The 27,888-nt window shown below is 34.4% G+C and overlaps 1 protein-coding gene across 1 annotated transcript in view; it reads left to right on the top strand.

The window, feature by feature from the left end:
• The window catches only part of Slh (sec1 family domain containing Slh), a 349,840-nt gene that overhangs the window by 97,467 nt on the left and 224,485 nt on the right, over window positions 1-27,888 (top strand). Inside the window, exons 8-9 of the mRNA XM_090408533.1 lie at window positions 4,309-4,364; window positions 24,232-24,317. Of these exons, the coding sequence (XP_090264659.1) occupies window positions 4,309-4,364; window positions 24,232-24,317 (142 nt within the window). The remainder of the gene's footprint in view (window positions 1-4,308; window positions 4,365-24,231; window positions 24,318-27,888) is intronic.

Here is a 27,888-nt window from a genome sequence, read left to right as displayed (position 1 = left end):
GAGACTTTTCTTATTCCTTGCCTCTTCTCTCCATGTGAATTTGTGCACATTTTTATGTTGGAACATGGTGTTAGTAATAACACTGGCCAACCAAAAAAAACATTTTTTTCTTCTGATTATGATCTGACACTTGTTTTTTACTAATTTCGGTGTGCTGATTTCAAATATCAAACCCATTTTTCTCTATCACGTCAGGTTTTTCCTCTATGGCATTTTCTTTTTGCTAATTTGTAAGTTTTTGATAGTTTTAAGGAGGCAGTTCTATTTAGAGGATCAAAAAAATCGATTTTTTAATATTATTTTCTCAAAGTATGTACTTTTAAAAATCTGTTCCTAACTTTTTATCAAGAAATTCGAAAAATTCCTGAAGATATAGCCTATTATTCAAAGCAGTGCGCAGATCAGAATTGGAGCGCTCACCGCTCTCGCTTGTTAGTAAATGAATAAATGCGTAAGAACCTGCAACAGCACGTACTGGCACTTTGAATGCGAGAGAGGCCGATAACCGACCTAATACATTTAGGTGATGAAAAGTAGGCAATGACAACTGCCTAAAACAAATGAATGCCATATGCATCATAGCGGACAAAGAACAATCGAAATCAGTCAGTCGTTAATCGATCGTGAAAGTATGATGAGCGCTTATAATGTTTCAATAAAGTCTGGTTTTTTTTGTCTTGTTAATTGCATGTTAGTCGGCAGTGAAGAAAATACATCATGTCTACTACTCAAAATTGTGTCAGTAGTGTAGATTTCTTCTGCTACATTTGTGGCAGCTTTACTGTTCCCAGTCAAACGACAAATATCACTGATTTCGTTAAGAAAGTGTACTTTGCATACTTTAACGTAAAAATTGCAGATCAGGACAAGTCATGGGCTCGAAATAAAGTGTGTAAGTCGTGTAGAAAATTTACGACAGTGGAGCAAGGGAAAACGCCAAAAATTGCTTTTGGCATTCCAATGATTTGGCATGAACCAAAAAATCACGTAGATGATTGCTATTTTTGTTTAGTTCAGACTTTTGGTTATAATAAGAAGAATAAGAAAAAAATTGTATATCCAAATCTTGACTCAGCAATTCGGCCAGTTGCTCATTCCAATGAAATAGCCATGCCAATTTATAAAGGACTTCCTTTACTTGAGAACGAGCATGATCGGGATATGCCAGATGTTCTTGAGGAGCAAGACCCGGATGTTGATTTTGACAATGAAAATTTAATTTCTATTCTGGACCGCAACGTTTTACTCAGGCAGAATTGAATGACTTAGTAAGAGATTTGGGCCTATCAAAGGAATCATTGGAATTGTTAGCTTCAAGATTAAATAAAAAAAACTTACTGCAGCAAGATATGAAGATAACTTTTTATTGTAGCAGGGAAAGTAATCTTGTACAATATTTTAAACATGAGTGTGGGTTGTTTACTGTAACAATGTGTCAGGTTTACTAACTGAAATGAGTGTTGTACAATATCATCAAATGAATGGCGTTTATTTATCAACAGTTCAAGCAGAAGTCTCAAGTGTGTCTTACTACACAATGGGAATAAATGTGCTCAATTCCTGTTGGCTATTCAGTCCACTTAAAGGAAACATATGAGGACATTAAAAAGGTTCTGTAGTTATTAAAATATACAGACCATAACTGGATCATCTGTGTGGATCTTAAAATGGTGAACTTTTTACTTGGCTTTCAAAGAGGATATGCAAAGTTTCAGTGTTTTCTATGCTTCTGGGATAGTCGAGCTAGAACTGGAGTCAGAAACATTGGCCTCTTAGAATATCCTTAAATATTGGAGAACATAATGTTATAAATCAACCTTTTATCGACAGAGAAAAAATCATTTTTCCACCTCTCCACATCAAACTAGGTCTTATGAAGCAGTATGTTAAAGCTTTAGATTTACAATGTCACTGTTTCCAATACATATGTGAAAAATTTCCACGACTTAGTTATGAAAAAATTAAAGCCAGTGTATTTGATGGACCGCAAATTAGAACTTTAATGGGAGACCCAAATTTCATCAACTCTATGAACGAAATTGAGAAAGAGGCCTGGACTTCATTTACGATGGTTGCGAATAATTTTCTTGGAAACAAAAAAGCGTGCAATTACAAGGATCTAGTGGAAACAATGCTTGAAAATTTCCAGTGCCTATGTTGCAACATGAGCATAAAGCTTCATTTCTTATACAGTCATTTTGATAGATTTCCCGAGAATTTAGATGCTGTAAGCGATGAACAAGGCGAAAGATTTCATCAAGACTTAAAAACTATGGAAGATCGGTACCAAGAAAGATGGAATTCTCACATGATGGCCGACTACTGTTGGAGTATTCAAAGGGATTGCCAAAACAGACACACAGCAGAAATTGCTACAAACGAAAATTTATTCCCTGAAACTCATGTGTAAGTAAAATTGTTATTTTTTTTATAAATATTCTTGTAATTTTTAATGAATATTGTTAAGTAGTTATGTATCTAATTATCGGCCTCTCTCGCATTCAAAGCACCAATATGTGCTGTTGCAGATTCTTATGCATTTATTCGTTTACTAACAAGCGAGAGCGGTGAACGCTCCGATTCTGATCTGTGCACCGCTTTGAATAATAGGCTATATCTTCGGGAATTTTTCGAATTTCTTGATAAAAAGTTAGGAACAGATTTTTAAAAGTACATACTTTGAGAAAATAATATTAAAAAATCGATTTTTTTGATCCTCTAAAGAGTACTGCCTCCTTAAAACTATCAAAAACTTACAAATTAGCAAAAAGAAAATGCCATAGAGGAAAAACCTGACGTGATAGAGAAAAATGAGTTTGATATTTGAAATCAGCGCACCCAAATTAGTAAAAAATAAGTCTCATATAAAAGTCAGCAAAAATTGTGTTGGACAGTGTAACCAGTCCATGTCCTGAGCAGAACACCAACAGGTATTTACCATTATTATTATCTTTGCTCTTTTCTCGAGATTTTCCCAAAATATTTTCCTATGTCTGACAATGATTTCCTACTCTGCTATTTAGATCCCCAACTTTTGCTTTTTCATTGTGTTAGTAGCTTTCTTTAGAGAGTCAAAAAATTCCTCCACTTCTACCTGAGTGGAGCCTTCTGTGGGACCATAGGCACAAATAAGTCTCATTGTCCAGTTCCCCAATGTGATATTTGCCCACATTACTCTACTTGAGACTGACTGCCATTCAAGAAGATTAGCCTCGTATTTTGTGTTGAATACTATGGCTACTCCTTCTTTTGCTCGATTGTCATTGCCTGAATATAACATTTTGTATTTATTGCTCTGAAAGATCTCACCAGTTTTTGCCTTTTTTGTTTGTCACCCCTATTATGTCGATCTGGTACTTATCTAATTCCTCAGCTAGCTCCATTTCTTTGCCACTCATGTTTCTTATGTTGATAGTACCAATCTTTAACTGTGGTGATATGGAGTTGGGGTGTGCTTTCAGATTTGTTCCAGTAGCTGACTTTTCGCTGTTTGCCCTGGTTCCTTGGCGAAAACAACGGGGGCCTTATTTAACCGGGCGACGCCCCAGCGGCATGAAATTTTGTCATGTTATACCATCATTTTGTATATTGGTTTAAGCCAATAAGAATACAATGTGGTCGGCTAAATCCCAAATTGCCAGTCCATCTGGTTCGTTATTCAGTATCAGTAGATACCCAACAGGGTGCACCTAGAGAAGGTGAGGATTGGACATTAGGTCACAAACCCTGGTCGGTTCTCCGCATTCCTTTAAAGGCTATGTGGAGGTCTCCTCTCAGTTATACAGCTTTGACCCTTAAGAACCCCCATCAACTCAACCATTGAATGAGAATTCAAATCCTGTCATAACATGAATATTTCTGAAAGTTTTTAGGTGATAGATTTTCATTATCCAGTTGTGATATCACCCTTACCCTTAATGGAAACCTGAGTTGGCTTTAAAAAAAGTGCCAAGTTTGTTGCTTTAGTGCAAAGCTTGCATCCTTTTTTGAGTGGGATTCACATCAAACTAGTAGTGATCAATTGCAATTGCCACGTTAAGCCAAATATTAAAAAATGTAAACGGTTTCGTGTTTTTGCATAACTCACTGTTTTAGTGAAAATTAAATTATTCTTAATGTATGATTGATTTTGCATAGTTTCTTGTACTGTGATCAAATATTTTTCCATCATCCTACCTTCTGTAGATTAAATTTTATTAGTATTACTCTTCCACTCAAAAAAATAACTCTCAATCGTTTTTACTACAAAATAATTTATATTTTTCATAAAGACATTTGTACAGTTACTGATATTTCTCTTTTTAATAGGAAGTGTTCCTATAATTAGAAGTCCAAGAGGAAATGCAGCAGAAATGGTTGCAGAAGTATGTTCATTTGTATATCTACATACATACATATGATGTAATGGGTTTACTTGGCTATATGACATAATTGAAGAAACTTAAATGGCTAAAAGCTGAGGGATAACAAAATAGAAAAACTATTATTTGATTACACAACTAGTTTCATCTTCTTAGAAGACTTTATCAAGTGCATAATATGAAGACAAAATATACATTACAAGAGGTCAACAGTTATAAATTAAGTTACAAATAAACTGCTAATATTTAATAGATCCATTATTCTGGATCCTAAAGTATTGTTGAGCATGTTCACATGAGTATGATCTTGCATACACCAAAGTTGGATGACTCAGGAGTAACAATCAGAGATATTATAGCTTAGATTAGTATTAAGGTGAACCAGATTGAGAACAATTTATGTTGATTCAATAATTCTTCTCTCAAGTTCATCATAGCACCTAAAAATGTTTTCTGATTTGTTCCAGATCATTGTGTGAGTAAAGATTCATATTTAGTTTGACTGCAATGTTCTGTGTTTTGGTCAGAGAGAGAGAGAAATCCATTGAACTGCATGTAGAGGAGCATGGGAGAGACATCACATATGACAGATCTAGAGCCACTGCTTTATCTAATCACATTCTTAATTCTGCTAACCCTGACAGTGAAGAATCTATCACTCACATAGTTATCTGAAATAAATCAGAAAACATTTTAGGTGCTGTGATGAGCTCGAGAGAAGTATTATTGAATCAACAGAAATTGTCCTCAGTCCATCCACTTTAATACTAATGCATACATGAGTATGCAAGATCATACTCATGTAAACATGCCTGAACAATATTTTAGGATCCAGAATGTCATCAAATATCAGCAATCCATTTGTAACTTAATTTATAACTGTTGTCTTCTTGTAATGTATATTTTGTATTTTCTCATTTCATATTATTATTATTAAGAGAGACCTCCAGGGAGTTAGAGACTCATCAAGAGAGGCCACATACTACACGCCCCAACTATCATACTTATTCTTGAATTCATTTACATTGCTTGCACACAAGCATCTAATGGCAATCCAATCATGCACCACCTATGAGAGAAAAATCTAGTCCTTTCCCCACCCTCCATAAAATGAAAAATCCAGTTGACTGAAAGCCTGTATGACCCTTTCAGAAGTTCGTACATCTTAATCATATCACCCCTCTTTCTTTTGTTTGCTAGTATCTGCAGTCTACAAATTCTTAGCGTGGTTTCATAATCAGCATTCCACAATCCTGATAGTCATTTTAACACTCACCTTTGCACTGTATCAGAATCACAATGGAAATCAGGAGACCAGACCTGCTCACAATAGTGCAAGTGAGGTCTTATCAAAGCCGTGTAGAGGCAAAATGACATTCTTATCTTTACATGTGAAAGTTCATTTCATCATTGCAATTATTATTTGAGTTGTATTTGCAATCTTTGCTGCATGGTCCCCTAACTTCAGCTTCCTATCTCTAACACTCCAAGATCCCTAGCCTGATCAGTTTCTTCTAGCATAGTGCTACCAATATAATGCGACATTGGATATCTAATCTCGCCAAAGTGCATGACTTTACATTTACTCACATTGAACTGACATCCATTTTCTCATATCCACAATTCCAGCCTATTCAAATCATTCTGCAAGTACTGCATATATTAGCAGCATTCCTGATTACCCTACCTATCTTTGCATCATCAGCAAATAGCTGTTTGTTACCTGTCAAATCCCTCCAAATATCATTAATGGAGAAATTGAATAACAGTGGACTAGAACTGATCCCTGTGGTACACCACTAGTTCTTACAGACTCGCATTCCTTGTATACTACTTTTTTGATGTCTGTCAGTCAGCCATCCTCTTATTCATGCTATTTTATAATCCAAACCCATATTCTCCAATTTATTCAACAATATTCCATGCTGTATTCTGCCTTAGCAAAGTCCAAAAGTATAATGGTGTATCTTCCACTTCTCTAGTTCAATTATAACATTATTATAGAATGTGAGCAAGTTGCTAAAACGTGACATTTCCTTAATAAAGCCATGCTGTTCATTGCAAAGTAGAGATTATGCTCCTGATAAAGTCTTAAGAAGATGAAATTAGTAGTGTATTCAAATAATAAAGTTTTTCTATTTTGTTATTCCTTGGCTTTTAGTAACTTAAGTTTCTTCAATTGAAATACTGTATATATATGTGTGTGTGTGTTAATTAGAGTTCTGTATGTAATTCCTTCTGATAACATTATAAACCAAACCAGCATTTTTTAATACAACTTTTAAAAAATAATAGAATCGTGCATTCACACAAAATAATTACATTCACCAAATAACATCATCTAATTCCAGATATGTATCCTAAGAGAGTAAACATGATAACTAATAACTAAGGAATTGACAGCATACACTAGAAATATAAATTAAATAAACTTTAATATATACTTTTCGATATTTCAGCAAATGTCACGTTGCCATCTCAACTCTCTAATTAGAAAACTCCATAGGCTCCTTAAGAAGGTCACTTCTTGGCCTGTGGAGATTACCAACAGACTGAAACCATATAACTCTAGACCCCCCACACACACGCATATATGGGCTCCTAAAAATACATAAAGAAAATGTGCCATTACATCCCATAGTGAATGGCATTGATTCCTCCACTTACAAACTAGCCAAGCATTTAGCCAAAGCGCTCTCACACTATACTGGCAACACACCATCACACACAAAAAACTCAGCCCACGTCAAAGCAAGTATAGAAAACCTTATACTCCAACATAATGACATAATGGTCAGTTTTGACATCTCCTCCTTATCATGAATGTCCCCCCTCAAAGAATCCTTAGAGCTAATCCAAGCTAAATTTCCTCCCGATATCTCAGCCCTATTTCAGTTTACAATGAACTCAGGCTATTTCGTTTGGCAGGAAAAATTCTATAAACAGATAGAGGGGACATCCATGGGGTCACCACTTTCCCCACCCTTGGCCAACTTCTTTATGGAGACTTTTGAAGAGAAAGCCTTAAACTCAGCCCCACAAAAACCTACCATATGGCTTTGCTACGTTGATGATGTGTTCACTGTTTGGCCACATGGCCTGGATTCACTCCTCTCCTTCCTAACACATTTAAACATCCAACACCCTAGAATCAAGTTCACCCTGGAAAAAGAGGAAAACAATAACCTCCCCTTCCTAGACACACTAGTCACCCACCAACCTGATGGAACCTTGGTTTTCTCAGTTTATAGAAAACCCACCCATACAGGCAGATACATTCACCAACAATCCCATCACCCCCCTCACAACAATATGGAGTTATTAAGACACTATTCAACAGGGCAAAAATAATCTGTTCAAATGATCAAACCCTAACCACTGAACTAAATCACATCCGTGACACTTTCTCAGCCAATGACTACCTCCCCCAAAAGAATCCAAAAAATACTTAAACCAGTTATCCACAACCCACCTTCCCCTCCCCCCTTTCACAAAAAAGATTACTCTAAATCCATCACCATTCCCTACATCCGAGGCACCTCGGAAAAAATCAAGAAAATCTTAAAAAACATGACTTGACCACTTGTTACAGACCACATAGAAAATTGGCATCCCTTATCCGCTCCACTAAAGACCAACCACTTCCCCTAGACCTACCTGGTGTATACCAGGTCCCTTGCAGCTGTAAATTGTCCTACTTTGGCCAAACAGGCAGGACAGCAACACAAGGATTATATCCGATTTCACCAGTACAGCCACTCTGGGCTTGCAGACCACACTCTGGATACTCGCCACAGAATAAGATGGAAGAAAGACACAATAATACACCGCAGGAAGTTCATGGAATCAGCATCAGCCCTTAGGAACATGCCAAACTCATCAAATTTGGATGCATGAGACTGCCCCAAATTTGGGAAACATTTATCAGAAGAACTTCAGCCCAAAGGCCAAGAACTCCAATATAGCCCACCAGGGGGTACCATCAGGATGTTAGGAAAACGTTAGCTTCCTAGCTTTGGTCTCATTTGCTGTTATGTAGTACTTGTGTGCACTTGTCTTTGTATTAAGTTCCCAAGAAGATGACAACGTGACGTTTGCCGAAATATCGGAAAGTATATATTAAAGTTTATTTAATTTATATTTCTAGTGTACGCTGTCAATTCCTTAATTATTAGTTATCATATTTAACCAGTGTATAAGCCTCTCTACAAGAATTAAGAGAGTAAACAATATTTTTTTCCCCCTCCAAATGAATCTGTAACATTGGAGCACTCGAACATTGTCACATCTTATGTCATAAATATAAGATCTGACATCAATGGGACTTCTAACTGCATCAGCTGATCTAGATCTTGTTCTTCCCCTGGTACTTTCTTCATCCTATCATGGCATCGATCACTTATTTTGCTAACTTTTTTAGTGACCATAACTCTTTGATTTTCTCTCCTCGCACATTCTTTACTGCCAAAAATTTTTGTGCATAAAATTGTTGATAGAAGGTTAAGTTTATATTATTATTAATCTCCTGTTAGCAATTTTCCTCCAAAGTAATCTGTTATTTGTGTTACTCAAATATTGTCACATCTAACATTTCATGCTTCTAAAGCACTTTTGACCAAATCAATCAACCTAGACTTAGGTCTTCATATGGTGTCTTTCTTGCTATATTCGCAACAAACACCTGTTTTGCTAACCTTTTTGCACTCATTCTATTTAAGTGGCCTTTACCACCTTGGATTAAACTCTGCTGACACATTCTTGAATGCTAACAATGTCAAGTTCCTTTCTAATATCTTCATTTTTAATATGATTGTGCCATTGATGCCATCGTTCACTCCCCTAATTTTTCTCAGCGCCCTCATTATCTGTAGACTCTAGTCTTTGATCAAGTGCTTTATTTCTAACTCAACTCTCAGATCCATAACTTAAAACTGGTTTGATATACTGCTAGGTTGGTGTTTTGGCTATTTCTCTCTTATTCAACATAAATATATTCATCTGGCTACCCACCATACCAACTTTGGTTATTCTGTTGTCTATTTCCAGATTTAACTTGCCATCGTCAGTAAAAACTGTGCCTAAATAGCTGAAATATTTTACTTCTATAGGCTCTCCATTCATAATTTCTGGCAAATAATCAGTTTGTGCCCTTAGAGAATACAGAGAAAAATGTAAGAACACGAAGCACTATGTAAAACTAGTTAAACAAAAGTCATGAGAAGACTTTGGTAAGAACTAAGAAAATAAATATTAGGAAGGTGGCAAAATATTCTGGAGGTTATTGAAAAAGCTCAGAAATAGAGGAAAGAGTAGTAAAAGGAATCAGAGATGATAAAGGTGACATGAAAACTGAAGATAAAAGTATTCTAGATGTCTGGTGTAATTACTTTCAAAGATTGCTAAATGAAACAAGCAGCATTAGCACAGTGGTAGAAAACACTCAACAGGAATGCAGCAGGAATTCATATCCATACTTGAAGTAGAAAAAGACATAAAAAACCTGAAATGTGGAAAGACAACTAGAGTATATGATATTCGAAGTATAGCGAGTTACAGTGGCTGCTCTGCATAATTCAGAAGGCCTGGTTAGAGGGTCCAGTTCTGGATGGTTAGAGTGAGCTCTCACAGTAACCATCTATATAAAAGAAAATAAAACTAAATGTGAGAATTACAGAGGCATTTCCCTACTTACTGTTCTTAATAAGATCCATGCAAGCATATTTAAGAAATCGCAAAGAAAAATTGTGGAAGGGAAGCTTGGTGAAGAACAAGTTGGATTTTGGTCATATATATATTTTTGACCTCTCTGCTTTCTACTTCTCAGTATATATATATTTTCAGTTTAAGAGAAATAATTCAGAAATTTTCGGAATATAACAAGGATCTGTATTTTAAGTTTCGTAGATATGGAAAAGACATCTGACAAGGTGCGAAGAGAAAAGCTCTTCAAAATGCTACAATTATATGGTGTAAATTGTATTTATATTGAGCAATACATAGTCTCTGTTTGTCCTGCAAGTCAGCAGTTAGAATTGAAGGAGATACAGGAAGATAATTTTATGTTAAATCAGGTATGTTACAAGGGTGCACATTATCTCCAGTGTTGTTCATTATCTATATGGATCACATTATGAAGGAGAGTGGTATCATTATTATTAAGAGAGACCTCCAGGGAGTCAGGGACTTGTCAACGGAGGCTGCATACACTGATATCAAAGTTGGTGATGTTAATCTCTGCACTATATGCAGATGATGTTATACTTCTAAATAAATCCAGTACAACTGAATAACTGTTGTAATAAATTTGGTATGAAAATCAGCAATAAAAACAATGAAAATAGGCAGAAACATAACTTTATATGGAATAGGAGAGAAATTAGTCAAAACACTAAATTAGCTATACAGACAGTGTTCAAACCAGTTTTAACTTATGGATCTGAGAGCTGGGTTATAATAAAACACTTGATCAAAGACGAGATGTGAGAGTTCCGAGAAAGTTTAAAAGAGTAAACAGATGACATCTGTGGCATATTAAAAATGAGGATATTAGGAAAGAACTTGCCATTGTGAGCATTCAGGAATGTATTAGCAGAGCTAATCTCAGGTGCTATGATCAGTTAAACAGAATGAGAGAGGAAAGATTAACAAACCAAATGTTTTCCTTGTCAGATTGGAGGAAAATGACCCAGAAGAAGACCAAGATGTATATGGATTGATACAGTAAAAAGTGCCTTAACAGACAGAAATATAGAATCTGATAATGTTGGATTCTCAACAAACAGATTCATTTGAATGAAATTTGTTGATCAGAAATTAGTTATGATGTAACTTTTTCATGTGGTACTATCATAATATCCTATACCCCCCCCCCCCCGAGGCACATATATTAGGAATTTCATTATGATGATTTCCAATGTTTCGAGTATTGCTCTTGTGGTACCATCTAGAAAAAGGGAAATACAACTGAGCATGAGTATTTCAGAGAAATTTCTCTACTGAATGTTCTAAATAAGGTTTATAGCATAGTTCAAGCTAAGAAATATTGTGGAAGGAAAACAATCAAAAAATGAACAATCTCAGTTCTGGACAAATAAAGATTGTTAGGATCAAAATTTTACATTAAAACAAATAGTTATGAAATCATGGGAATATAATAACAAGGATCTCCATCATCATCATCATCATCAGCCATGTACCCTCGAGGGGTGTACAGGATATGATAGTACCACATGAAAAAAAATTACATCATTACTAACTTCCTATTTACAATTTTCCTCCAAATCAGTCTGTTACTTGTCAAGACTCTAACATTATCAGATCTTATATTTCTGTCGTCTAAGGCACTTTCTACTGTATCAATCCACCTATATCTTGGGCTTCCTCTTGGTCGTTTTGCTGCCAACCTGGCAGAGAACACTTGTTTTGCTAATCTTTCCTCGCCCATTCTGTTTAAATGACCATACCACCTGAGATTAGCTCTGCTAACACATTCCTCGATGCTGACAATGTCAATTTCTTTCCTAATATCCTCGTTTTTAATATGATATTGCCATTAATACCATCTGTTCACACCTCTAATCTTTCTCAGGATTCTCATATCTTTTCTTTGGTCAAGTGTTTTACTTCTGACCCAGCTCTCAGATCCATAAGTTAAAACTGGTTTGAACACTGTCTTGTATACAGCTAATTTAGTGTTCCGACTAATTTCTCTCTTATTCCATATGAATTTATTCAATTGACTTCCAACCACACCAGCTTTGCTGATTCTGTTGTCTATTTCTATATTTAATTTACCATCTTCAGTAAAAATTGTGCTTAAGTAGCTGAAATGTTTTACTTGTTCCACAGGTTCTCCATTCACAACACAGTTGACATTTTCAATGATTCTGCCTATTTTCATTGTCTTTGTCTTTTTATTGCTGACCTTCATACCATATCTATTACAACAGTTATTCGATTTAGTCAGAGAATCTTGCAGACTTGTAGCGGATTTATTTAGAAGTATAACATCATCCGCATAAAGCAAAGAGCTGACATTAACATCTCCAATTTTGATATTATGCTTAATACCACTTTCCTTCATAATGTGATCCATATAGATAATGAATAACAGAGGGGATATTGTACATCCTTGTCTCACACCAGATTTAACATTAAACCATCTTCCTGTACTTCCTTCAATTCTAACTGCTGACTTACAACTCAAATAAAGACTAAGTATTGCTTGATATAATGCCCAATTGACACCATATAACTGCAGCATATTGAATAGCTTCTCTCTTGGCACCATGTCATATGCCTTTTCCAAATCGACAAAACTTAAATACAGATCTTTGGTATATTCCCATGCTTTCTCGACTATTTGTCGTAAAGTGAAGACCTGATCCTGACAGCCTCTATTTGGCCTGAATCCAGCTTGTTCTTCACCAAGCTTTTCTTCCACAATTCTTCTCAACCGTTTCTCAAGTATACTTGCATAGATCTTGCCAGGAACACTCAGTAGGGAAGTACCTCTGTAATTCTCACATTCAGTTTTATTTCCATTTTTATATATGGGTACTATGAGAGCTCTACTCCAATCATCAGGAATTTGTCCCACTGTCCAGGCTTTCTGAACTATGCAGTGCAGCCATTTTAATACTCTTATACCACCATAGTTCAGCATTTTTGGTCAAATATCATCTACACCTGCTGCCTTTCCACATTTCAAGCCTCTGATGGCTTTTTCTACTTCAAGTATGGATATGTATTCCTGACTGCATGCCTGGTCAGTGTTTTTTACCACTGTGCTGTCATCACTGCTTGTTTCATTTAGCAGTTTTTCAAGGTAATTACTCCATACTTCAAGGATATCTTTTTCTCCCATTTTCATGTCACCTTTATCATCTCTAACTCCTTTTACAGTACTCTTTTCTCCATTTCTAAGCTTCTTCAACAACTTCCAGAATACTTTGCCACCTTCTTGATATTTATTTTCTATATTCTTGCCAAAGCCCTCCCACCATGAGTTTTGTTTAGCTAGTTTTACACAGTGTTTATCATTCTTGCATTTGTGTTTGTGTCTTGTTCCTGACTTGTTTGCCAGGAACTTTTGATAGGCTTTCTTCTTTTCCTTCACTGCCTCTTTAACTTCCTGTGTCCACCATGGAGTGTTGGATCTGTATTTAAGTTTTATAAAAATGGGGTGCTTATGGGTCAAAGCTGTATAACTAAGAGGAGATTTCCACTTAGCCTTTAAAGGAATGTGGAGAACCGACCAGGGCTTGTGACCTAATGTCCAATCCTCACCTTCTCGTGGTGCACCCTGTTGGGTATCTACCTGGATACTGAATGAACGAGGATGGGCTGGCAATTTGGGATTTAGCCCACCAAATTGTATTCTTATTGGTCGAACCAAAATAAAAAATTATGGTACAACATGACAAAATTTCATGCCGGCTTGGGCATCGTCCAGTTAAACAAGGCCCTCGTTGTTTTCACCAGGGAACAAGGGCGAAAAGTGAAATGTCAGCTACTGGAACAAATCTGAAAACACACACCAACTCAACATCACCAGAGTTAAAGATCGGTACTATCAACATAAGAAGCCTGAATGGCAAAGAAATGGAGCTTGCTGAGGAATTAGATAAGTTGCAGATCCACATAATAGGGGTAACTGACACAAAAAAGACAAAAACTGGTGAGATCTTTCTGAGCAATAAATACAAAATATTATATTCGGCAATGACAATCAAGGAAAAGAAGGAGTAGCCATAGTATTCAATACAAAATATGAGTGTAATCTTCTCAAATGGCAGGCAGTCTCATGAGAATGGGGAACTGGACAATGAGACTTATTTGTGCCTATGGTCCCACAGAAGGCTCTATTAAGGTAGAAGTGGAGGAATTTTTTTATGCTTCAGAAAAAGCAACTGACACAATGAAAAAAGGAAACGTTGGTCCTTCTTGGAGATCTGAATAGCAGAGTAGGAAATGATTGTCAGACATACAAAAATATTTTGGGGAAAATTTGGAGAAAAGAGCAAAGCTAATAATAATAGCAAATACCTGTTGGATTTCTGCTCAGGACATTAACTGGTTATTACTCTGACACCATGTTCCAACATAAAAATGTGCACAAATTCACATGGAGAGAAGAGGCAAAGAATAAGAAAAGTCTCATTGACTATGTTAATGTTGATAGTGATGTTTTCTCCCTGGTGCAGAACACCAGAGTGTACAGAGGATTTGAAATTGGATGCAAACACCATTTAGTCTTGAGCAGGATAAAATTGAATTTCGTATTGAAAAGAATAACATGTAAGAAAGTTTTAAAGCGATTAAAAGTTGAGCAGCTGATAGATGTGAACTGTAGACTAACATATAAAAAGATTATTGAAGAAAAAATGAAAGAGTTTGAGAACATTAACCAAACCTTGGAGATTCAGTGGCAAGCCTTGAAGAAAACCCTGAATGATTAAGCCAGAGAGGCATGTGGTGAGGTTGTCTGCAAGGATACAAAAATGAGGACGCCACGGTGGACATAGGAAGTTAAAGAGGCAGTGAAGGAAAAGAAGAAATGATAACAAAAGTTCCTGGCAAATAAGTTGGCTTTTTCTCTTAGAGAATACAGAGACAAATGTAAGAAAGCGAAACACTGTGTAAAACTAGCTAAACCAAAGTCATGGGAGTACTTTGGCAAGAACATAGAAAATAAATATCAAGACGGTGGTAAGATATTCTGGAGGTTGTTGAAGAAGCTTAGAAATGGAGGAAAGAGTGCTGTAAAAGGAGTTAGAGATGATAAAGGTGACATGGAAACAGGAGAAAAAGATATCCTTGAAGTATGGAGTGTAATTACTTGGAAAAATTGCTAAATGAAACAAGCAGTGATAGCACAGTGGTAAAAAACACTCAACAGGCATACAGTCAGGAAATACATATCCATATTTGAAGTAGAAAAAGCCATCAAAGGCTTGAAATGTGGAAAAGCAGCAGGAGTAGATGATATTTGACCAGAAATGCTGAAGAATGGTGGTATAAAATTCTTACAGTGGCTGCACTGCATAGTTCAGAAAGCCTGGACAGACTGACGAATTCCTGATGATTGGAGTAGAGCTCTAATAGTGCCCGTATATAAAAAGGGAAATAAAACTGAATGTGAGAATTACAGAGGTATTTCCCTACTGAGTGTTCCTGGCAAGATCTATGCAAGTATACTTGAGAAACGGTTGAGAAGAATTGTGGAAGAAAAGCTTGGTGAAGAACAAGCTGGATTCAGGCCAAATGTCAGGATCAGATCTTCACTTAATGACAAATAGTTGAGAAAGCATGGGAATATAACAAAGATCTGTATTTAAGTTTTGTCGATCTGGAAAAGGCATATGACAAGGTGCCAAGAGAGAAGCTTTTCAATACGCTACAGTTATATGGTTTCAATGGGGCATTATATCAAGCAATACTTAGTCTGTATTTGAGTTCTAAGTTGGTAGTTAGAATTGAAGGATGTACAGGAAGATGGTTTAATATGTGAGACAAGGATGTAAATTATCCCCTCCGTTATTCGTTATCTATATAAATCACATTATGAAGGAAAATGGTATTAAACATGATATCAGAATTGGAGATGTTAATGTCAGCTCTTTGCTTTATTCCGATGTTATACTTCTGAATAAATCCGCTACAAGTTTGCAAGATTCCCTGACTAAATTGAATAACTGTTGTAATAGATATGGTATGAAGGTCAGCATTAAAAGGACAATGCAAATAGGTAGAATTGTTGAAAATATCAACTGTGTTGTGAATGGGGAACCTGTAGAACAAGTAAAACATTTCAGCTACTTGGCACGATTTTTACTGAAGATGGTAAATTAAATATGGAAATAGACAACAGAATCAACAAAGCTGGTATGGTTGTTGTCGTTGTCCTGTCTTTTGAAGAGTCTTAGATGTTTCTGTGTGCTCCTTGTACTGCTTTGGCTATGTCTATGATTTTGTTTGTATAGAGCTGTTGTTCAGGATGAGGATCTATTTCTTGTAAGGCTGCTGTAATTGCTGGACAGGTAAAGATGTGAGTGTGTGTCAGTTCAGAATTGGATCAGTTGTGTCAGTTTCTATATGTTCTCGTATCATCTGTATTGATCTTCATTCCTCTATAATGTCCTGTTCATAGTCTTGCTATTGTGGTGGAGGTCCTTCTGTCAGCACTGATTTCGAGAATTTGATGTTGTATCACTGATTTCAGTGGAATTAGTTTAGCTTTTGCTAGTGAATTGGCATCAGCAAAAGTTATCATATGAGTTTCTTGGTTGAATTCTCTGGCCTCTTTTGCTAATTTATCAGCTGCTGTATTGTAATCAATGCCTACATGAGCAGGAATCCATTGTAAAATGTAACTTTTACCTAAACACTTTAGTTGATTTAAGAGTTTATGGATGTCTTGTGTGAGCTTGGTATTGCCGTTTTTGATTGCCTCCATAGCTGATCTTGAGTCACTGTAAATTATAATTCCTTCAGATTGTTGAGATGATGATAGATTTAAGTAGGCTTCTAGTGCTTTATTTATTGCATAGAGTTCGCTGGGAAAATTGGAAGCGATTCTCCCAGATCCAACTTTTATTGAAAGTTTTTCACCTTTCGGGAGTAGAAGGAGAACACCAGCGCCTCCATTAATCATATTGTTGTCTGACGATCCATCGGTATAACAAATAACCTGTTTAGAGGATGAAAGAAGGTTGATAGTATTTAGGCCTTTTTCTTTGAGCATTTTGGTTCTTTTTTTGTACAGAGTTTGGTAAGGTTTAGATTTATTGAGGTATTTGAAGGTAAAGGACTGGAAAATAGAGGTTCTTTGTTTATGTGGGCATTTAGCTGATCAAGACCTATTTCTTTCCTGATAGTGTCATCATATTGATGCTGGTATGGTAAGAAGTCAATTGAATAAATTCATATGGAATAAGAGAGAAATTAGTCGGAACACTAAATTAACTGTATACAAGGCAGTGTTCAAACCAGTTTTAACTTATGGATCTGAGAGCTGGGTCAGAAGTAAAACACTTGACCAAAGACTAGAGACCGCAGATATGGGAGTCCTGAGAAAGATTAGAGGCGTGAACAGATGGCATCAATGGCAATATCATATTAAAAATGAGAATATTAGGAAAGAACTTGACATTGTTGGCATCCAATAATGCATTAGCAGAGCTAATCTCAGGTGGTATGGTCAATTAAACAGAATGGGCGAGGAAAGATTAGCAAAACAAGTGTTCTCTGCCATGTTGGCAGAAAAAAAACGACCCAGAGTAAGACCAAGATATAGGTGGATTGATACGTTACGATGTGCCTTAGATGATAGAAATATAAGATCTGATAATGATAATATTGGAGTCTTGATAAGTAATAGACTGATTTGGAAGAAAATTGTAGATAGGAAGTTAGTAATGATGTAAATTTTTCATATAGTACTATCATATCCTGTACACCCCTTGAGGGTACATATCAGGAATTTGATGATGATGATATCTGAAAAAAGCATATGAGAAGATGTCAAGAGAAAAGCTGTTAAAATGCAACATTTATATGCTGTAAATTGGTTATATCTGGCAGTACATATATAGTTTATGTATTGTAAGTCAGGTTAGAAATGAAGGAAGTACAGGTGAAGATGTTTTGATGTGCACATTATTCCCACTCCTCTTCATCAACTATATGGATTACATTATGAAGAAAGTGGCAATATGCCTTACATCAAAGGTGGAGATATTCAACACAGCTCTAAATGTTCTACTGATATTATAATGATTTTATAATCTTAAACAAATCCAAAACAAGTCAGCAGGATTCTATAATAAATTGAATAGTTGCTTTAACAAATTTGAATGAAAATCACTAAAAACGACTGGCTGTATAGTTAGGAACATTGAAAACATGAGCTTTTTCCTGAATGGGATAAAGTAAAACATTTTAGCTATTTAGGCATAGTTTTTAGTGAAGACAGTGAATGAAATAAGTTCTGTGTTCAAACAAAATTTAACTTTTACAGATCTGATAGCTGTGTTAGAAACAGTTGATCAAGTTCTGGAGACCACAGATATATAAGGTCTGAGAACAGTTAGGGGAAGGAACAGGTGGGATCAGTGGCAGAATCATTAAAAATTAAGATATTATGGAGGAACTTGACACTATTAGCTTTCAGGAATGTGTGTGAGAAGAGTTAACTTCCGGTATTATGATCACTTAAGCAGAATGGAAGAAGGGTTAACAAAACAGGGATGGAAAGGGAAAAAAAGACCCAGAGGAAGCACAAGATATAGGTAGATTGTTGCAATAAGTGTCTTAGAAGACAAAAATATAAAATCTGACAACATTGGAGTCCTGATAAATAACAGATTAATTTTGAGAAAAACTGTTGATAGGAAATACACTGTTATAGTATCCTGTACACTCTCAGAAGGATATTAAGAATTTTGTGAACTATGAGAGCTCTGCTGCAGTCATTCAGAATTCCATCTTCTAACATACTATCTACATTATGCCCTGTAGTCAGTGGAAAACTTTCATACTTCAGTATTTGGACATTTCTTGTCAAATATCATATATCTCTTGCTTTCAATCATTTAGTTTCTCTTTTCCTTTTCTACCTCAGTGATTGGTATGTACTCGTGGTTGTATTCCTCTTAAATATTTCTCAACATAGCTCACCAGACCTCAAACATTTTATCTTTAGTTTTTATATCACCTTTATCATTGCTGATTCCTTTTACTTACTCTTCCCCAATTCTCAATAGAACCCTGCTATCTTTATAATATTTGTATTCTTTATTCCACTTTAGAGGATCGCTTAAGAATCAAAACCAAATAACTGGGAGGAGACCTCCACATCCCCTTTGAGGAATGCAGAGAACTGACTGGGGCTGCTAACCTAATGTCCAATCCTTGCCTTCATGGAGTTTGCCCCATTAGTAGGTGTCTACTGAATGAATGAGGAGGGGACTGGCAATTTGGGACTCAGCCAGGCCAAATTTTAACTCTCCACTAGGTTAAACCCAATGCATATGATGGTACAACATAATGAGATTTCATTCCAGCTGGGGACATTGCCTGGTTAAACTAGGCCCCTTTACTGCTTTTGTCAGGGAACTAGGGTGAACAGTGAAAAGTTAGCTACTGGAACAAGCTCCAACTCAACATCCAGAAGAAGAAGAATAGGTGAGATCTTACTAAATAATAAGTATTGGATGTTATATTCAGGCAATAATGATTAAAGAAATAGCAATCAACACCAAACATGAAGATAAACTTCTTGATTGTAAAGCAGTTTCAAGTAGAGTGATGTGGGCACACTTCTAAGGAAGAAGCAGAAGAATTTTACAAGTTATTAGAAAGCAGGCAGTCAACATAAAGAAAATGGAAGAAGTGGTCCTTTTTGAAGATCTAAACAGCAGAGTAGGAAATGAATCCCAGAAATAAATCCCAAAAAATAAGATTCATCTTTCGTAATATTTGTCCTAAATATATCACTATCTCATTGACTACGTCATTGTGATAGTGATATCTTCATGCAGTTTCAGGATACAAGAGTATACAGAGGATTTGAAATTGGAAGTGACCATTACTTAGTGCCAAGCAGGATAAAAGTGGGTATATCATTGAAATAAACAGTATGTAAGAAAGTTTTAAAAAGAATTAAAGTTGAGTAGTTTTTACAGGAAAACTGTAGACTAGACTTCACAAACATTCTTCAAGTGTCATCCCACTAGAAGGAGGTTGACAACCATGTCACAGAACTTTTTTTTCTTTCTTTTGCTGCTCTGTGGTAATTCAAGCCAGTCCAATCCTTAATGCCTTCAAACCACATTCTTCTGGATCTACCTCTCCCTCTTTTTCCATCCAGTTTCCCTTCTAATATTAATTTCTGAATGCTTTCTTGTCTAATCAGATGTCCAAAATACAAGTTTTTGTTCTTTAATGATTTTCATTAACGTTCTTTTCCTTTTTGCTTTCTTTAAAACATCTTTGTTTTTCATTTTTTCTGTCCATGATATTTTCAATAGTCTTCTGATGGTCCACATTTCAAAAGCTTCTAATTTCTTCTCTGATTCTTTATTTAGAGTCCAAGTTTCACTTGTCACAAGTCTCTGGATGTTAGAACAGTTTTCATATCAATAAAGGCTTTTCCTGCTATCTCTATTCTTCTTTTTATTTCTTTAAGGGAATTTCCTCTGTCTGTAAACATTGTCCTAAATATATAAAAGACTGAACCTACTCAATTTTCTTTTTGGTAACAGTTTTGTTTAGTTTTTTATTTATTGGTTCTTTTGATATAATCATGCACTTTGTTTTCTTTGGGTTGATAATTAATCCCATGTCTAAGCTTCTGTTGTAAATTTCTGTGACTAAGTTTTGAAGATCATCTTCAGATTCATATATAAGGACTGTGTCATCTGCATACCTGAAGTTCCTATCCCCAACTTTTACACCCTTCAGTTCTTAAATATTTTTAAAAACTTGCTCACTATATATATTGTACAGTAAGGGTAATAAGACATATCCTTGTCTTACTCCTATTTTGATTTCAAAGTTGTCAGAATATGTATTTTTATATCTTATTGAGGCCATTTGTTTCCAGTATATATTTGTAATTATACATAGATCTTTTCCTTTTAACCCGTTATTCTGTAGGATGTGTATTAATTTCTTGTGATCTATTGAATCAAGTGCTTTGGTAATCAATAAAACAAAGATATATGCTTTTCTGGTTATCAAGGCTTCTTTCACATAATGTTTTCAAATTGAAAATTCCTTCTCTTGTACCTTTGTCTTTTTGAAAACCTGATTGAATGTCTTCTATTTCTATTGACAAAGTGCCTTATTAGTCTATATTCTGAACATTCAAAAGTTCTTGAAATTTTGGAGATAGTGACAAAGATGGATTTTCTTTCATAGATCATCAGGGATGTATCCTGTATCATAGATATCATTAAAAATAACCTTTAGGTCATTAATTGCATTTTCATTTAATTTCTTTAACAATTCGATATCTGATCAAGGCCTGGTGTTTTACCTGTTTTCATGTGACGTAGAGCGTATTCTGTTTCTTCATACGTAATTGGTTCACCATACAATTTTGTATATCTGGTGCGTCTGTGTGATCAGAGATCAAACAGTTCTTTTCCATATTCTTTCCATCTTTTTATGATATCTTGTGTTTCTAGTAGTATTTTTCCATTTTGATCTTTTATACAAAGATTATAGTTGAAATTTTTCTTTTTATTTGTCAGAGTTTGGATTGGCTTATGCATTTTGTGTTTGTTGTCCAATTCCTCTATTTCTGTACATTTTTCATTTAGCCACTTGTCTTTAGCCTTCCTGCATTCATTTTTTATCATTTTATTGAGCATTTTATACTGTTGTGTATTTTTCTTTTTTCATCTTTCATTCATAAATTCTAATATTAATTCTGTCATCCAGGGTTTTTTTTTTTTTATTATTATATTTAATTTTTGGAATAATCTTGTTGGCTGTCTCTAAAATGTTACCATCTTTTTCAATTTCACTTATCTTTCTAAGTGTGTTGTCTTCTGTTTTATATCCTTCATGATATAATTTTTTGCTAATTTCTGAGTTAAACGCCATTATGTTGTCAGGTATATTCAGAGCTGTCAAGTCTTTCAGTAAAATTGTTTTTAGAAATGTTTTTTAGTTGAATTTAAAGTAAACACAACAGGGTTAATGTCTGAACCTGTATCAGCACCTGGATATGTTTTAATATTGGTTATATTATTTTTGTATCTATTAATTATCATTATAAAATCTATTTGATGTCTTATAGAGTTATCCAGGTTTGTCCAAGTATGTAGTCTGTGTTTTGGATGTTGAAAGAAAGTATTAATTTTGCTTAGGTTGTTTTGAATGCAGAATTGTATCAATCTCTCACCTCTTTCATTTCTTTCGCCCAATCCAAATTTTCCAACAACTGGATTTTCTTCCCCTTTTCCAACCTTTGCATTCAAGTCACCCATCACTCTGCGTATCTCATTTGATTTAATATATTCTATAGATTTTTAAGTTATTATAAAAATCTTCTATTTCTTCATCATTATGAGTCATCATAGAAGGGTGTAAACCTGGATAATTATGATGTTAAGAGGCTTTGTGGCTAATTCAATAAGTATCATTCTTTCATTTATGGGCCATAACCCTATTACAGATTTAAAGGTGCCTTTTTTAATCATGAAACCCACTCCATATTCATGCTTTTCTCTCTCTCTCTCTCTCTCTCTCTCTCTCAGAATAACAAATGTAAAGCCATCTTTTTCTAGTTTTCCCATGTTAGGCCATCTTGTTTCACTAATTCCCATCACATCAACTTTAAGTCTTTTCATTTCCTGAACAAGGTTGTCAAAATTCCCTAGTTCATATAATGTTCTCAGATTCCAAGTTCCAATTTTCAAGACTCTTTCTTGTTTTCAAATGAGGAATATCAGATGCCGACTTTCCTTTCGGATTTAAGTTGACATCATCATGGAATGCATTTTCAGTGTTTGTTTTACTCATAGTTTCAGTGTCTTCTTCCCTTTAACTATTTACAGCTTGGGATGTTTCAAGGGTTCCAACTTCCAAAGAACAGCTTGTAAGATATTTCTGTTTCTCCATGGTCGACAATAGGATAGGAACGTAATGAGGCCGTGATCTCTTGTACATCTGCAATAACCAGCTAACTTGGCACTGCCAGTCATTGATCTGTATTCAGATTCTTCTGCCTGCCAGTTGTTTCACATTGCTATTGATATATGAATTCTTCTGCCAATGATGAAACAGATGTCATTGCAGTCCGAATATCTTTTGCCAGAGCCTCTTTAATCAGCAATTTTTCAAGGTTCTCTATAAGCCTTAATGGCTACCGTATCAGCCCAAGGCACACAAACTGCCCACTGTGCTTTACCTTACAAAGCCATCCTTTATTTTATGCTGCTTCCACTCTCCATGACATGGACACAGGGTTGGACTTTGGAGGGTGTACAAACATTATTGAATTAAAAAATGAAACAGATTGAAAACAAGAACCAAACCTTGCAGTCTCAGTGGCAAACTGTGAAGAAGACATTACTTGATTCTGCTAGGGAAGTATGTAGTGAAGTTGTCTGCAAGGATGGAAATATGTTTCAGGAGTATACTCGTCTTCACTTGATTTTAATTACCCATGCAGATGCACATTTACAGACCAAAATTTTACCATTAAAGGGTTAATTGCCTCTCTCTTTCTGTAAAAAAAATATAGGTTATGATCATTTTTCATTAGCTGATGCTACTATTTAGAATTTGTATTTGATCAGACATGTTGAAGCCTAGCTTAACATAATGGCTTTTAAGATGTCATTAAAAGAGTTTTTTTTAAGGGGGAAGGCAAAATATGTTTTTTCACAGGTCGACAAAATTCCTAGGGCCTGCCCTGAGTTTAGTATACTGTAGATGTGCATTATAACAAACTACCAAAAGTCCAAGCCTCTCCCTTAAAACCAGCGCTATTTTAAGCTGACTATAATAGTGAACTGAATTTCTTAGCACATGTGTCAAAGGAAATGGCATTTTCTTTTGTTTCTTATAGTTTCCTTTCTAACAATATTTTTTTTTTAACTTCTCACTATATTCCATGATTTCCCATGAGAATACAGTGGAATAAGATCAGTATGTTTTTTTTTTTTTTTTTCTCTCTAAATTATGTATAGCAAGCCTTGCACTGTAACAAACTATCTCTGGTCCCTTGGGATTCACCATAGTAAATATCTGCTGTACAAACCAAATATTTGAACTTGTATGTAGGTCCTTAAATGTGTTGAATATGTTCTTTGCAATCCCTATATCAAGCTATATTTGTTTCTTTTTAATTTAGAAATTGGATAAGAAAATACGAGAAAATTTAAGAGATTCCAGAAACAGTTTATTTACTTCAGATACCCTACAAACAGGACAGATCAGGTATTTTTATAACTAATTGTTGATATAAATGGCATTGCCTTCAGTATATTACATTGTTTTGTTTATTTTTTTGCTGCAGTTATCAAAATATTTCAATGTCTGTAGAATATTCAGATTTATAATAATTAAAAGCTATTTACCTCATTGAAATTTTGGGATGTTTTGAGAGATAGCATGCTACATATTTCTCTGAATAGATTTTACAGCAATATACTATGGAAAATCTGTAAAATCTAGTAAATCCCAAAATTAAACTTTTAAAAAAAAAAAATTAAAGATGCCAAGAAATATCATTCATGGTTTAATCCTTTATCCAAGTGTAAGCAAGCAATGTTTGTGTGTGAAGTATCTTCACAATTGAGACTTCACATCAATTGCCTTAGTATCCCATAATGCAAAGAACACTCCCTTTCAGATGTGTATAATGCTAAGCATTATGGGAAAAGCCACTACCCAGACTGGTTTTGGCCTTTATTGAGATCTCATTAATGGGACTCAAACCCAAAAGAGATACCAAAGTTTGTTTCTTGTCTTTCCTTACTCTTTATTTTGTTTTGTAGTCTGATATTTAGCATGGCTTCCTGTGTTGTATTATTATTTCATTCTGTTCAGTATTTGTTTGGTTAGTGATCATATTTCTCATTTGCATGCACACACTGATTGAAAAGTCAGTTTTCATGTTTCATTTTGCTACAGAGGAATTTTATCAGTGTGCCAAAAGCTATTTAGCATAGCTGAGTTGTTTTTATTTCTTTATATATATATGCTTTTTAATGTGTAAAAGTTCTTCCATATTTTTATCATTTTATCATTTTCTATTGTTATTATCATTATCTATTGTTATTTGTTCTGTTATCTTGTTTTCCCTCAATATTTGTCATTATTTTAGTTTGTCCTTAATTTATGTATATTTGATGCTGTATATTTAGTTCATTCATCACTTCATCTAGTTCTGTTTCGTTTGCTATTACCATAATACCATAAGTGTATTATAAATTATTATTTTTTACTATTGATATTAATCCCATTATCTCTCCAATCGAGTTCACTTAGGGCATATTCTAATACTGAATTGAATAATTTGGGTGATATCTCCTTGGTGTACTTCTTTTATTTATTTTAACTGTATAAAATTTCGGATTACTCCATGTTTTTTCATTTCTATTAGGGTTGTTTAGTTTTCACCCAAATCAAAGGCTTTTTTTTATATTATATAAAACCCAAGTACAATGTATTTTTCTCTCAGTGGATTCAATGTTTGCTTGATTGTCCTTAAACCCCTTTATTAATCTCTATTCATCAGATTGAGTGTCATCTAATTATCTGATGATTCTTTATTATTTTTATAAATAATTTATATGTATGTGACTGCAAGCTTATAGCCCTGTAATTGTTTTTTTTTTTATTGTCAATTTTTAAACAAGAAATATAATATCATCATTCCAGTTGCTTGGTGTATTTTCTCTTTTAGGCATTGATTAAACATATTTTTTAGTTTTATTATTATTTTTCCTGCTGCTTTAATAATTTCTGTTCTAATTTCATCTTTTTTTTTTTTTTTTTTTTTTTTTTTTTTTTTTTTTTTTTTTTTTTTTGCTCATATTTCAAAATTTTGTATTTCTTGGATATCCTCTCTTGTTATCCTTTCTGTTGTTCTGGCTTCTGTGTAATTTTTTTTTTTTTTTTAGGCAGCACTTGTAGTGTTATATAGTTCCGAAACTGTCTAATCCTTTCTCCTTTCTTTGTTTTTTATTGTCAAGTCCGTTTTCAACTTCTGGTATTTTTAATTTTTCTATTGGTAGTGAGATTTTTCCATAAAACTTTCATATTTTTAATATTATTTATTCTTGTAACATCTGTGGAAAGGGTGCAAAGAAGATTTACAAAGATTATATTTGGATTATAGTATTTAGATTATAATGACAGATTACAATTACATGGATTACAAATTCTGGTTAACTGGAGAAAGAGAGATATGATAAAGGTATGTAAACTTTTCTTTATATATGTTATAGGATAAAATTTTTCATTATATGGAAGGTGGGGAGAGAGCTTGTTGACATCCATGTAAATTAAGTTTGTTCACCGTCAAGAAAGGGGTAAGAGCTAGGTTTTTCTGTCACAGAGCAGTGAGTAAGTGGAATAGTTTGCCTTTACGGGTAGCGAGCACATCTATGCATGCAGTCTCCCTCGATGAGTCCTTGACTCCCTGAAGGTCTCAGACAATAATAATAATAATTTCATTTCTCTTTCCTTTAATCTTCTTTATTTTTCCTGATTGTTCTATTTATTCTTGTTAATTCTGTCATATTTCATTTTACTTTTCCAGTTAGTTTTCTCTTTCTATCAACAGTTTTTTTTTTTTTTTGTTTGTTTGTTTGTGTGTTTTCTCTGATAGTTTTTTTGCAATATTATGTGCACTTCCTCTAATGATTAAGATTATTTTGTATATTATTCAAATTTGTGTAATTGTTTTTTTATTGGCTGCGAATATGTCATTATTTATTTGCTTTATTCTTTTGTCTTCTGTTACTTGTTACTTTCCCTCTAATGCATATTCTGTGATTATTTCCTATGCTTATTTGGTTGATGAAAAACTTTTTGTTTGCCCATTTGAATTTGTCAGGTATTTTGTTTTGTTTTTATTATTATTATAAAAATGTATTCATTGTATTCAAGTAGGTCCTCATTACAAAGTTTAACATCATATTTCCTCTTTCATTTCTTTCTCCTATTCAATTTATATATATACACACACACACACATTTTTTTTTTTCATGTTCATTTTTAATATTTCCCAGCCATACATTAATATCTAACATTATGCAGGCTGTAGGATCTTGTAGTGTAGTAAAAGAATTGTTACACTTTATAACTGATGGTTGGTGCATATATATATATATGTGCTTTTATTTATAAGGCACTCTTCTCTGTTGACATTGTCTGGTCCTTTCCAGTAAAGCACACTTCCCAATTTTAGGGCTTTACATTCTTCTGAATTTCTTTTTACTTCACTTAGATCTCTTATATTCATTTCATTTTAATTATTTCATATTTGACTTCTTCTGTATTTTCATCATCTGCTATTGTTTTCACATTGTGTTTAACCATCATGATGTTAGTTTTTCTTAGCTATCTTTTGAAAAACCTTCTGGTTGTATCTCCTGTCATCTTTATGCCCATATTTTTTCTCCTCATTTTGCAATAGTATTCAATAGGACAAAATATATTTTTTGTTACTGTTATGTGGACAACATGCATCGGTAGATTAGCAACACAGTGAGTGTGGTCATTTTGCTAATTTACTATCCTCCATTCTTTCACTTAGTAGGCTCTGCATGCACATTTTTGGATATTAGTAATATTTTGTTTATTTCTAATATTTTTAATATGGTTCATTGATCAGTTAACTCAACTGTGATCCATATGATCAATTTGTTTTTTACTACTTACTGTTCTGATTTATATTTTAGCTGATTTTCTCTCTTACTCTATATTTAATTCACTGTCTAAACTAAAAATCTGAATGGGATGTTAATGATATTATGCAAGCGTTACTGTAGGCCCAAAG

Source organism: Typopeltis vanoorti, chromosome 18 (assembly GCF_054136105.1).
Source record: "Typopeltis vanoorti isolate ZY-2024b chromosome 18, IOZ_Tvanoo_1.0, whole genome shotgun sequence".
NCBI lineage: Eukaryota > Metazoa > Arthropoda > Arachnida > Uropygi > Thelyphonidae > Typopeltis > Typopeltis vanoorti.
The sequence above is the reverse complement of the archived record's forward strand: the minus strand, read 5'-3'. Positions and strand labels throughout refer to the sequence as shown.